Consider the following 13904-nt stretch of genomic DNA (forward strand, 5'->3'; position numbering starts at 1 on the left):
TTTTTCTCCAGCTTTTTATACCTGGGAACGTAATATTATCATTAGCAGTTCAATGCTGTCTTACAGCTGTTATGGAATAACATGGCTCTAGGAATCGTTCCATCATCGGCAATAGAATTTTAAACTTTATCTGTTAGCTGTGAATGCCTAAAATATAGTTTTGGAAATACTTTCGAAAATTGTTTTTAACCGGTACTATTTAGATTTTATAAAAAAATTGTTTTGCCATTTTATGCATTTTAATTATTATTAATTATTACCCCGTGAAATACACCAAAAAACAAGTTCCTGCTTCTGCATTAAAAAAATAGTCAAAAATGTCAAATTTAATATTTTAGTTGTACGGCAACATCGTGAATGTATATCGATTTTACAGCGGGTGTCCGTCGGACTTTTGTCTTTATTGTGTTAAACGTTAAACTTGAACGAATAATTTGAAACAGAATTTGGATGCAAGTTTTTTTTACTCGAGAGTATTAGTGTAAAATATGCTAGCATACCTGATTCTCTTTACACTATTCTCTCTAAATCTTTATGGTGAGTGAGATATCTGACAGCTGTCAATTCATTTTCGATTGTGAAAATAATGTTTTCATTTTCTTCGCCCTTAGTTCCAGCGTTGAGTGACGGAGAATGCCCCGACATACACGGAAGAATCATTTCACCAGGCTTGCACTACGTTCCTGGACCTGATACGTGCACTCTATGTATTTGTGAAAATGGCCAACCCAAATGGTGTAAAGCTGTGTTATGCTCACCACCACAGGTAAAGTTTCTTGTTTTGTTTTCAACTTATCATGGTATCAGTGTCAGTTTCGATTGTTCGACTCTTGTCATAATCTTCGGTTCAATTCTTCAGTTCTGAAGGTTCAATCATGATCACAAATTTCAGAAAGCTGTTCAAATATCATACATTAACACAAATCCTGTAGGATAGATAATAATCGTAAATATATTCTTAAAATATATGAATTTCATCTTTGTAAGTATGATTACTTCAGTTTTATTTATAGGCATTTATTTATTAATTACTACTACTACTACCATCACGCCATTTCCCTGTAGGGGTAGGCCACCACTGCCACACACATCTATCCTGGCATACATTTCTAGCTTCTTCCACATTCATACATCTTGTCATACATGCCCTTCGGTTCTGTCTGCTTTTGAGATGACCAGACTTAAGATTTTGATTTATCTGATCATGCCACGTCTTCCTTGGTCGTCCTCGTCTAACGTTGCCGTTCATTTTCGCCATATATACTTGTTTTACCATTCTTTCGTCGTCCATTCGTTCTACATGACCAAACCATCTCAGAGATCCTTTCTTAATCTTATCAATCATACCCGACTCAGAATTACACTCTCGCCTGATTTCATCATTCGTAACCCTGTCATACATTGATTTCCCACACATTTGTCTAAGAAATCGCATTTCGACCGCCTTCACTCGGCTTTCATCCTTCCTCTGCCAGTTTCAGTTTCACTTCTGTACATAAGTGTTGGGACTAAAACTCCACTGTGCACTCCCAGTTTAGTTTCGGAATCACATATTTTATGGTGGAAACACTACGTTTTAAGTGGTTGTTTTGTGATTGGTTATGACAAGGTCACAGTATGACAAAGTCACATTACGACAAAGTCACAGTATGACAAGGTCACAGTATGACAAGGTCACAGTATGACAAGGTCACAGTATGACAAGGTCGCAGTATTCTATTCCAGTAATGCTATTTTTAAAGAGGAAAGCTATAAGAACACCAGTGCTAATTGTTATTTTTTCTTCATTGGTTGGCCTCCATAGTGTAATGGCTAAAGATATGGTTTCCTTAAAGAGAGTGTCGTTATCTAGCAGCCATGGTATGCCGTGATGCGGGGGGTGTAACGAGATGGCCGTATTGGCGGTAACCAGAGATGTCCGCTTAAAGAGAGTGGTGCCATTATCTAGCGGCCGTGAACTCCTAATTTTACTAATTGCTCAACTTATTTGTATAAAACTGAGACATACTGTGACAGAAAATGAAAAATCTAGACAAACTTAGCATTATGAGTAGATATTTGTAAGAAGAGAGTCACCGAAATCGAAAACTATCGTTTGGAGGAGAGTGCGATGTTCAAAAATCATGCTGCATACTGTGCGTTTCAAAATTTCATCATTTTGTAAAGCACAAATCATGTTTACACTCATTTTCATACACAAAAATGTTCTCCTCTACAAAACATTCCTAAACTGTTCATACCCCTGTGACAGCCATCATGCAAATGACAGTACCGCTGTTTGACTTTCTGCAACAAAGACAATCAAAGCTCTTTAAAAAAATTGTGCCATCTGTTTTGTAAAGACAACGTTTCATTGGCGTCATCCACCACTACACGACGGCCGTTAGATGACACACGCACAGAAGGTTCTGGGTTTGATTCCCGGTGAGAACACAAAAATTAAATGTGATTTTTTTCAATTTTGAGTGTTCTGTGCTGTAATTTACTACTGTAATTAGGACTCCCGGCCTGTTATGGTGCAAAATACGAAACCCAAATTGTTATTTTTTCAGGACTGTAAGTCATTTCGGCTTGGCAACACGTGTTGTGAGTTTATCTGCCTGGATGATGCCCTCTCTAAGCATCCGGACTCTGTACTGGATGGCTCGCAAGATTTTGGCTTACGGTTAATCGCCACTGCGGTGGTGGTCATCCTGTTTCTCTCGATGCTATTCTTCATGGTCCATCGACTCAGGCAGAGGAAGCTAAGAGGACATCAGAATCGGCAAATGAATGAAGATCAACGTAGTCTAGCTAGTATTGGGTAATATATTTTTTTCTGTTGTCTATCAGATCATGTCCCATTATTCTGACCATGAATTGTATGACAGTGAAAAGGATAGTTTTTCCTTATAATTTTTTTTTAGTTTAACATAGTTAATAATAAAATAATTAATTAATCGAACCTAGAAATTCAAGAATTTCAATGCATAACACTGTATTAAGGTGGAGATTACATGTGATTGGTTTGTTAAGTTAGTATACAATTTCCGCCATTTTATAAAATTGTATTATTAACCTTATTGCTTGTGTTTGTATGTTTTTCAATTTTCTAGTTTATTATTTTATGCAGATTTTTGTAATTCAACAGTAATACGTAAATTAATACACTTAAAATGATTAGTAAATAATGTATTTTATTTTACTTTTTACAATAACTTTTTTCAAACTATGTATTTATATATATAATAATAATAATAATAATAATAATAATCAAAGTTTATTAACAAAAATAACAATAACTTTATCTACTACATAAACACTTAGGTAATAGATTTCTCTGAATCATGTCTAGTCTGCCTAACTAGGTACAACCTGTTTTAAGGCAGACATTTTTATGCAAAAATAAACAATAACATTACTACCTACTTGTTAATATACTAATCAGCTATACAATATTAATTTATTAGGAATTTATTTTTAGTAAATTTTCCGATTTTTCTTGTATATATATATATATATATATATATTCTATTTGTCTCTTCGATTTGTTAAGCCGCTATCAAATGAGACAAATTTAAATTAAATTAAATTGCATAAAATTTAGAATTAATGGATTTGTTAGCTTTAACTTAACTTAAAGTTATCTTTTAAAGAAAGTATCTCAGTTTTTTTTACTAAAAAGCATTGAAATTTTATAGAATAATTTTCTATACATTTGTCAAAATACTTTTGTTTGTAGGAATTTGTTTATGCATGTATTTTCTTTTATTTTTTACTGAGTGTATTGTTAATTTATGCTAATAAAGGTTTTTATGAAAAAAAAAAATGTATTGTATAAAAAAAACTGTGGATTATTTATTATTTTGAATTCTAGTTATATTGGTGGGAGTCTTGGCTATTTGGGAGGAGGCTGTGAGGATGGTCCTTCCCACTTCCCTTCCCTGTGGAAGCCCCCAGGAAACTATTTTCCCCGAGGAGAAGCTCCTCCACCCTATGATGAAGCAGTGGCCCAAGCCAGGGCAGAAGCCATCAGGTTAGAGAAAGATGATTTTATGCTTTGCAGGATAATCGATCAAACTATTTTCACCACAATAAATGCAATTTTAAAACACATATGTATATGACAATGAGGCATGTAACATCTAATCAACTAATATTATTCATGTTTCTTTGTAATCCCGGGTATTAAATGCTCATTTCTATTGAAATCAATATTACAGTGTTTCATTACTATTTAAAAATATCAAAGCAAACATAACTTTTCTTCAAATTTATGAAACCAATAAATTGTAAGTCTCACTGTTTTTAGTACTACCTGTGTGAATAAGCACTGATAACATGAATAATGAGGAAGTTCAGTACTACGGGAAATTGCATATAAAAATGTTTTCTTACACGAGGTAAAAGTTGGAGCAAAAATTATAGGCAAAATGGTGAATGTTACACCATGTGTAAAGTGGCCACTTAAACCAGCTAATGACAGGTCATAAGCCCTGTAAATGCCTAGACTTCTATATTCCCTTATTTAAGGTATTCTCCATCCCTGTTGTAATTTGTTGAACTTAATTTACACTTTTTATTTTATAGTATCAACAACATGTCTGGATACCACCGAAGCTTCCCTCTTAATGCCGCTACAAACATGGAGAATCTCATAAGGATCGAGAACAGCCATTCTCCCCAACAGAGGTCTCACAATATACAGTCTTCCAACGATCATTCAGTTTCCCAATTCCACAACAGCGGGAACAGATTGGCGGCGCCATTTTATCTCAATAATTTGTCTTCCAACCACAGTAGTGTTGGCAACAGCATCGCCGACATGAGAGACAGACAGGTTATCGTAATGGGCACTAACCAAGCAAGGAATTTTACTGCGCAGCATTCTATAACCAGCTCTGCAGGTGAGTTATTATACATTCGAACCATGTTTATTTATTTTATTTATTTGCAGTGTATAAAAGTGTCGAATTTCAGCTTTCTTTTCCTTCTGTGAGAGTAAGGCATAATAATAATAAAAATAACAACCGAATGCCGAAAATATGGTAAATATTACACCTGCAAATTTAGGGTTAAATATTTAATCAAATCTTGGGTCTTATCTATGATGGCACAACGCTAACTCTTACATGGTGAAAATGCTTTATTTGAAATATATGTTAAATCATTGTCCCTGTATCCAAATAATTTTTATCTAATGTATCTAATAGAAAACATAACTAAGGCATCTACAATTCAGACAATATAATTTATGACAAAACCGGTTCACCACTAAAAAATATGTAAAAGTAATAATGTTTGTTGGATTTTTGTTAGTTGTTGCTAGGGGAGCTCCTACATCATGACAGAAGAAACGATGTTGATGTTCGATGTGTATTTATTACATAGTGAATGTAATGTACGATAGCAAGAACTGAATCAAACTGAATGATGCGACTAGGTGAACACTGAACCGAACTATGTTACCACGTCCTGTGGTCCTTTTATAGGTCGTGTTCTTTTGTTCTGGACATTTCTATGCCGGGGATGAAGTTGATACACTCCAGAGCATTGCATTGGATTTGTTATCCGATTTCGTTATTAAAAGTTGACGTCCTGTGCGTAATAAGTTGGTCTTGCACTACATAATGTACATATTGTGTTTAAGAGAAAATGCTACGCAGCTTTCTTCGGTCGACGCTCTAGATTTCTGGTATAATAATTTGGCGTATGTGAGTTTCATCAGTTTATAGACGTTGTACCCAAATATATACAGTAAAACCCCTGTTTTACGTTTTTCAAGGGAGCAACAAGTGTAAAACTGAGGAAATGAAAAATGTATAAAAAAAATAAATTTCATTATAATATAATTATTGTATAAGACTATTTTAAATTTACTGCAGAAAATTTGTAAGAACTGTCATGATTGGGAATTATTCAAATTTATCAATGATATCATTAAAAATATTTTTTATTTTTTCAAATTCAACTGCAATGTGTTATTTTTTATTGAATTTAAAAAAATACATGCATAAATAATTTTATCTAGGTACTTAACCTTAAAAAGACGAAAATAAAAATTAGCATGGAATGCATATAACGATTTTTTTCCTAATTATTGGGAAATTTTATTTATGTGGTATCACTTTTTTTAGTATGGCACCACAAAATTTCAACTGTCATTTACATCGCGGACTGTTTCACACTTTTATGATAACTGTTTAAACTATCTCCTTTTCACATTATGTGTGTATACCATCAAATAATATTTATATTGCCATTTTTTTAAAACATTTTGCATCGCAATTTATTGATGCAAGGACTTTTTCCTTCCTAAACATGCGTCAACTGCATGTCACTATTTAGTAAAACGTCAAAATTAGACACTTAAATAAAATGGTCAATTACACTGCACCGCACCTACTTTGATACAATAATTTTCACATTTTTTTACCTCAGGGAAAATTGAATGAGAATGTATGGAAAAAAATGGGACCTAAATATTTCGGCGTAAAAAGCGGGAAAACATAAAAACGAGGTTTTACTGTATTTATCTTTTAAATGTAATAATTCGATCCACTGAGCATCTCCTTCCTGAAAGAAAACGCATCCAGAGTAGCTTTACCTGGAATAAAAATTGTATAGTGGAATAATGTAAGTTAAATGATTTTTTAGGTAATAACAATTTCATTAGCACCCTCAAGATAACCAGTTCCCTATCTGCTGTCACGGCACGCAACAGAGAACACGCAGACTTCCTATTCGCACCGACTCCTCACCAGGGGAGTAACTCCAATAGTGATAATCATGCTTCCACTCAACCCCGAGTGCTTCCAGCCAGCTCGATAGATGCACCGAGGCAGTAAGTAATCTCAATACTCTCGTGCAATTAATTGCCACATTATTTCATAAGTCAGTAATAGTGTAGGATTTTTGGTTGATGATGATGGGACATTACGTCGGGTTCACCGATGGTTGATGCAGGGAGCATTTCATTATTTATGAGTCAAAATCTTAAGGAAAATTGCTATAAATTATAGACCATCTTATTAAAAATATAATTATACGCTCAAAATACAAATTGTGTTAGTTTTTTTCCATCAACTAAAAATTAGAAAAAAATCTGATGATTGGTGAATATGTTGCTATTAATAAATAAAAACAAATAATTTGGTTTAACTCATATTTTAACCAGATAAAACAAGTTGAACCCAAAAATGTATATAAAGTTAATTATTAAATTCAATTGAAGATCTACAAGTTACTCACTAGTTTGTTTTTTTCAATGGGTAAATTTCTCTCCCAGTTTTTGTCCTTTGTAAGAATAAAACGTGCATATAAGAGGCAATGATAATGAATATGAAAAATTATAATATACATTTTAATTTTAGACACAGAACGATTCCCCGTATGCTCAGTGCATTGGATGACATGCCATCGGAGAATACGAACTTCTCACACTTAAAGCAGAGAGGACTTCATTCCAAATCCAACCGAGACATAAATGTCTTCCGCGCTTCCGAAGAGACTTCCCGTCACTCGAGCTCCAGCTCTTCCAGAATGTCTTCTGACGTTAACAACTCGAGGACGTCCAACGAAAATGGAACCAAGCTGTCGGGAGACGACACACGATTGTTACTAGATAGCAACAGCCATAGGTTGTCTAAAGAAAATGTGCTGAGATTCGGGAATGAAATGGCTCAAAGCGACCATCAGAAAGGCGCCAAGGACTTGCCCCGATCATTGAGCGAAGTATCCCGGCAGTTGGCGGGAGAGATCTCCCGTGTGGAGAACGAGACTAGCAGAAGTAGTGTAGAAACAACTAAAAGACAGTCTTCTGGTTCACTGGGAAGACTACTGGAGAGACATCCACTGTTACCTATGCCGGTAGATAATGTAAGAATACTTTTATTAGTCTCTACGATCTATTGATTGTGTATTTTTTTATCGTGCGGTTTTTTAATCACCAATATTTTTAAAAAATATCTCGTATCAGTTATTATTTAATTTTTAATATAACACAATTAATATTCATAAGAGATTTATAATATTATATAAATTTTAGTCATACGTATTTATGTACATATCACACATCCAATAAAAAAGATTCACAACAAAAAAAAGCAGAGTATCCAGAACAGCCCAGTCTTAAAACCAATAATTATTGCGTTTTTTTTTACAATGATTGATTTTCGTAAATATTGCATTTTATTCCCAGTAAACTTGACAAAACATATTTTTGCCTATCATTACAATGGAACATACTAGATACGTGGAGTTTATAATAGTAACTGATATTTTACAGACGCCGTGCAACTGTAGTTATGACTCGGAACCTCTGGCTGTGCTTAATGACGATCAGGATGATTACCATAGTGAATGTGAGAATTGCAAGTCTGCCAATGGTTCAAGGTAAAGTCAGATGCATAATAATATGTAGGTATCTATACATATAGGAATACATAGAATAATGTATTGGAGAAATAATAATGCATGATATTATAATTTACAAATCAATGGCTATTAGGTATGTAAACTGTCTAATGTTAAAACATCAACCTTTTAGAACATTAAATATGTTTAATAGTATTTATTTAAACGGCCATGGGGCTTTTTATATTTTTAAAATACATAATGTTAAATTAAAAATATTAATAAAAAAGTAATAAGTGATAAAAATACAGAAATAAAGTGAAGAATATATATATATCATCATGATCGAGGGCTGTGAGAAAAATGTGACATTGACTTTCTTTTATATTTGATCTTAAAAAGGTTTTATCAAGGCTTTATATTCCAGGATTGAAATAAAAGTATTTATAACTAACCCAAGTATCAAATGAAATACTTTTATACTTATCGAGTTATGATATAAAGTGTCAAAAAAAAAAAACGCTCTCAAGTGTAAAGTGGAAAAAATCACATATGTCGTAGTTTTACAGAATTGACTTTCTAAATATACCTTGATAATTGGTTAATTTACATAAATTTAATTAGCTCCTGAAAAGAGCATGCTTGTTGGTTTGCATTCTAGCACAAATTGGTAACTATAAATTTTCAAAAAATGAGACGTCTTCATAAATGTCATCAAATAATCTTTGTTTAAAAAGTAAATAAAATATTTCATGTGTTATAAATACGAAAAGGAAAATTTAACTTTCAGTTTTATTTGAATTGTTGATTTGGGATGAGCTTTTAACTTGAAAAGTGCAATATCTCACAACTGGTAAAATGTTAGTTACCAACTTGTGCCAGACACCTGAAAATATGATAGTTTATATAGCTGCCATCAAACTGTTGAATGACTGAATACTGCTTATTTCCATAATATTATAACAATGGTCTTCCGAGAACTTATTCTAGTAATAGATTTGGGATTTAAACAGTATTTTTTTATGTCTTTTTTATTTACAAGTAGATTGTTTATGGATATAATTTAAAGTTACTTTACATACAAACAACACGGTTAAAATATGTAAATTGACCTCACCCCATCCATCAGTCAAATATGCATTAGGTGGTATTTTTGCCAGAATCACGTGTTTAGATTGAATCATTTGTTGTAAATTAAATTGATTTTGTGTAGAGGTAGGTACATAATCATTATTTTATCTCATTTAGGAGAAATAATATTCATATATTTTAAAAACTTTTTGAAAGTAGGCTTTTTAAAACCATAGATTCGGATTATTTGTCAATTTTTTAATTGTTTTCATCAATGGTGTGAAGGAGTAACGTTTTGTTTTTTAAAGGTATTACTTGGACGAGTCTGAGGAAGGAAGTGAATTATGTGAGACAATGACTCTGCATAGAAGACCTTTACCAGAACACACTACGGAAGACTTGCATCAACTTCCGACATCGCTAACATTGCCAGTCAAAACCAAGCGAAACAGGTTAGAAACTGTCCTTTAATTATCATAATATCCCAGGGTAATTACTACAACAAGGTGACTCACTTAAATCAGCACCTTTGAGCTAACCACTAAAAACACATTTTTGTATCTTCCTCCATGAATGCTAGAAATAAACAAGTTGTGCATTCAAATCATCATAATATTATAAAAAAACAACTTTGTTTTTAACCACTAATTTATTTTTTTCCACCGACTTCTATAAAAATTTCTGCAGACAATAAAACTTCTACAATATTTGTTTATAAACTTGTATAAACCACTTTAACTTTTTTAGTTATATGTCGACCGGTTTCGAGGTTTCTTTCACATCATCAGAACTTAAACTAACTAAGAATTACTTGCGCTACTATTTATATTATAAATCATCGCAAGAAAGAAGCAGACGAACGAAAGAAAGAGAGAGAATTAAAGTGGTTTATAGAAATGTACAAACGAATAGTGCAAAATGTCGTACCACAAAGTGAAAAATGTTTTTGACATTAAAAATAAAATAAAACTTTTGTTAAGATTGACAGACCTTTCAACAGATACAGAAAACCTCTCTGAGAAGATAATATGGAAGTCGAGACATTTACAGCCCTTACGACATTTCGTTAGCCTGTTATAGTTACACACTCAGTTAGTTAGGTTATTTACCTATCTTTGACCATTCCATTTACTGATTTTTGTGAAGTAAAAGACTCGAGACCTCTTTCTATGTAGGCGAGATGATTCTGAATTATTCACCCTACTAAGAAAAGCCTGAGATTACTTTTTACATTTATTTTTAGATGAGTTATTTTATCAATGTTAAATTTTTCTTAGATGCCAACCGGGTACAAGAGATGCGTGGTTTAGCTCTATGCCAGGAACATCTTCGTCCGAAGAAGATTAGACCAGAGACCATCCAAGATTACAAATGCAGCAACACAAACTAACTTATAAGGCCCTAATTATATTTATTTAAGGTAGGTCTAATAAATGTGTCGAGGTAAGTGAACGGTCAGACGTACATACATTACTTGTAAATGTATTTACCAATCTATATATATGTAATTAATTCTATAACAAATATTTATGAGCGCATATTTTTTTGCTAAATGCTCTTTTCTTCAACATTCCTTAATGAATTTTAACCAAAAACAAAGTTTTTTTATATTATTTTACGCGTTTAGTACTCTTGATCAAAATGCGAAGTTTAGCGCCATTCGAAATTATACTTTGATAATGTTTTGTTTGGCATTATAACAAAATGAACATTTGATAGTATTGCAAATTTTTTTTTTACACATTTTAAATACACAAGTATCGATTGTAAAAATGCTAAGTGACTGATGTCCTACTATAGGCGATATCGAGTTGTATATACCTAACACTTTTCTCAAAATTTTACCCCTTAGTCATATGAGCCAACACCCATGGCTATCGGATGTTAATTTTGGTGTTTACATCAAAAAGCCTCACTTGTATAATTTTCATAAAAGCTCACATAAAATTAGACTTTTTACAAATTGCCGTTCTGTTTTTACTTTTTATCCTGCATAGCCCTAATAGTTTTGCACAATACGTGTCTTACCTATTTTGTTTTGGATTTGATTCAAAATATATAAAAAGTAATGCTCGTTTTTATTTTAAATATATTAAATTGACTCCCTCAAAATTAACTTTATAGCGCATTAGTTATTTAGCCTTTTAAATTTTACCATCGGTATTTATGTCATCATTACATATTCACAAATTAGTTTGCTAATCATAAACGTCTGTTTGAAAAAAAAAAACACAAATTTCGTAGAATAACTAGATAGAAAGGGTGATACATGGCGACGTCACAAGGGAAAATGAAAACGGGGATTTCATAAATATATATTTTAAAAACTGTAATTTCCTGATTCTGTTTTTGGTATGGACATTCATATAACAATGTTTAGTAAATATGTTTACATTTCGTAAATAAAACAAGTTATTAGTTTTAGTTCTGAAGAAACAACTGGCCATAAATTATTTAATGGCATAGACAAACTTAACAATTTCAGTGTTAACCAGATTAATTTTAAAGAATGTAGAAGAACTATTAATATTTTTCTGCTTTGTGAAATGTGCGCATTATGATATATGCAAATCTTCTAACTCTATTTTTTAATGACATTTTTCTTTGTATTTAAATGTACATGCTTTAACAATTCTATGAGTTCAAGATTACCGGGTTCACCCTCAAAAACACTTTAAGAAAAATTCTATTTTTTTCCCCCTTGAAGTTAGAATGAATTTTTATTTGTATCTATGTAATTTCCAATGTCTAATATAACATGTTATTAAATTAAAATATGAATAGATTTTCTTATCAATATAATGAATTTGTGATTTTTTATAGGCCTAATTTTTAAGAGCATTTACTTTTCGTTTTCGACTCATCCTATTTTTGATAGTAATAAATGTGTAAATTTTACACTAACGTCAAAAGTAGAAATTGTGTACCTGAATACATGAACAACCATTAAATATGTTTATTTGTTAAATTTGAACTTTAAAAATAAATTTGTTTTTATTGAAATTAAAATTAATACAATTTTTAATATATGTAAGTCATAGAATTGTTATTTTGAGTAGAATAAAAACATGTATTTAACATAAACATTTAAGATTACAATTGATTGATAGACCAATCTGAAGATGTTTTATAAAGGGTGAAAGTGTTCATTCAGACAAATGGAATCGTACCTTGAAAAAAAAGAATTCTTTTTAATGTTCCTATAGTTTTACTGTGATATTATTTAATTTGTGTTAAGTTTAGATTTTTCTATCAAAATATTTTTATATTTCTATTTCTGTTTAAAATTTTATTTTGGTATTTTTTAAACTTTCATGTTATTTTATTAGAACTAAATTAATGAGCATAGATTTTACTGTGTATCATTGATTTAATTAAGATTATTATTACAACAATTGTTACTTTGCTAGTAGGGTTATTTTATTTATACTTCTTTGAAAAAATTGCAATGACTGGTACTTTTTATATATTTTTATATTCATGTATGAATTTTTACAGTTTAAAGTGTGAAAATTTTGTATGGGTTCTAAAATAATCACATAATAGAACATTTCGATGATATCATTTAAAAGATTTCACACTGCACAAAACAAATTAAAACAAAATATCACAATGAGAATTTGAAGTATAGTATTTTGACTGCGCAATCCATAGAACAAACATTATTTTTTAAAAAGAGAAAAGTGAAAAATGATGACATCAATAAAAATCTAAATAAATACCCATTATTTTAAAACCCCATTCCTAGTTTGTGAAATAACTATCATAAAAAAAACAACAAACGATTCTACTACATTTTGGTTCATTCAATAATTTGATTAATTTTCGTTTACAGGTGTGTAATTTAAAAACTACTTTGACTCATCTTTTTAATAAGTATTACATCTTAAAGTAAAATACTTTACAAATTTATATAATCCCATTAGTAATGGACATTATAATATATTTACATACATATTTAAACTTGGAAATTTACCTAATAAAATGGCCTTCAATGTGTATATGATATTTAAAACATTCTTTGTGATTGTTTTCTAAATATTTCTTAGTTCAATAACATTTCACTGATGTAAGTACCAAACACACTTTGTTAAAAGTTATGCGGTTAATTTTCTTAATAAAATATACATTTAAGTTTTTACATACATACTTAAGTTCCATATTACAAATTGATTTTGTATCATCTTATGTATTATTCTTTTTTTTTATCTAGGTAGAAAAATTAAGCCCCTTTCTAACTTATCTCTTACATGCTATTATGATGCATAAAGTAATTATATAATTTTGTTCATTTTTGGAAATCACGTGAGATTTCAGTGAACTCACATTGGCCATTGTAAGGAACAAAATCTTTCAAAATGATGTAAATAATATTATATATTTTAATATAAGATATTGTCAAATAGCTACATATATCACATGTTACCAGACCTTTAATGTACCAAAGTTGTTAGTATTAAACTTAACTGTGAAAAATAGTATATACTCTATTCTCTGTT

At 31.1% G+C, this 13904-nt stretch overlaps 1 protein-coding gene across 1 annotated transcript; it reads left to right on the forward strand.

Moving 5' to 3' along the window:
• Positions 1 to 336: 336 nt before the first annotated feature.
• On the forward strand, positions 337 to 11517 carry LOC148282213 (uncharacterized). The gene is made up of 10 exons (XM_088225469.1): positions 337 to 537; positions 612 to 766; positions 2553 to 2803; positions 3857 to 4015; positions 4570 to 4886; positions 6637 to 6823; positions 7353 to 7857; positions 8267 to 8373; positions 9714 to 9857; positions 10683 to 11517. The coding sequence occupies exons 1-10, from the start codon at positions 489 to 491 to the stop codon at positions 10750 to 10752; spliced, it is 1944 nt and encodes a 647-aa protein (XP_088081595.1). The 5' UTR covers positions 337 to 488; the 3' UTR covers positions 10753 to 11517.
• Positions 11518 to 13904: the final 2387 nt, after the last annotated feature.

Source organism: Micrasema longulum, unplaced genomic scaffold (assembly GCF_059751315.1).
Source record: "Micrasema longulum isolate JH-2025_06_02 unplaced genomic scaffold, ASM5975131v1 h1tg000362l, whole genome shotgun sequence".
Lineage (NCBI taxonomy): Eukaryota > Metazoa > Arthropoda > Insecta > Trichoptera > Brachycentridae > Micrasema > Micrasema longulum.

Excerpts from the sequence above, each read along its gene's own strand:
- LOC148282213 (XM_088225469.1), top strand. The coding sequence starts at position 489 with ATGCTAGCATACCTGATTCTCTTTACACTATTCTCTCTAAATCTTTAT. Across the intron at positions 2,804-3,856 it reads CGTAGTCTAGCTAGTATTGG|TTATATTGGTGGGAGTCTTG; the intron begins GTAATATATTTT and ends TTTGAATTCTAG. Across the intron at positions 7,858-8,266 it reads TACCTATGCCGGTAGATAAT|ACGCCGTGCAACTGTAGTTA; the intron begins GTAAGAATACTT and ends GATATTTTACAG.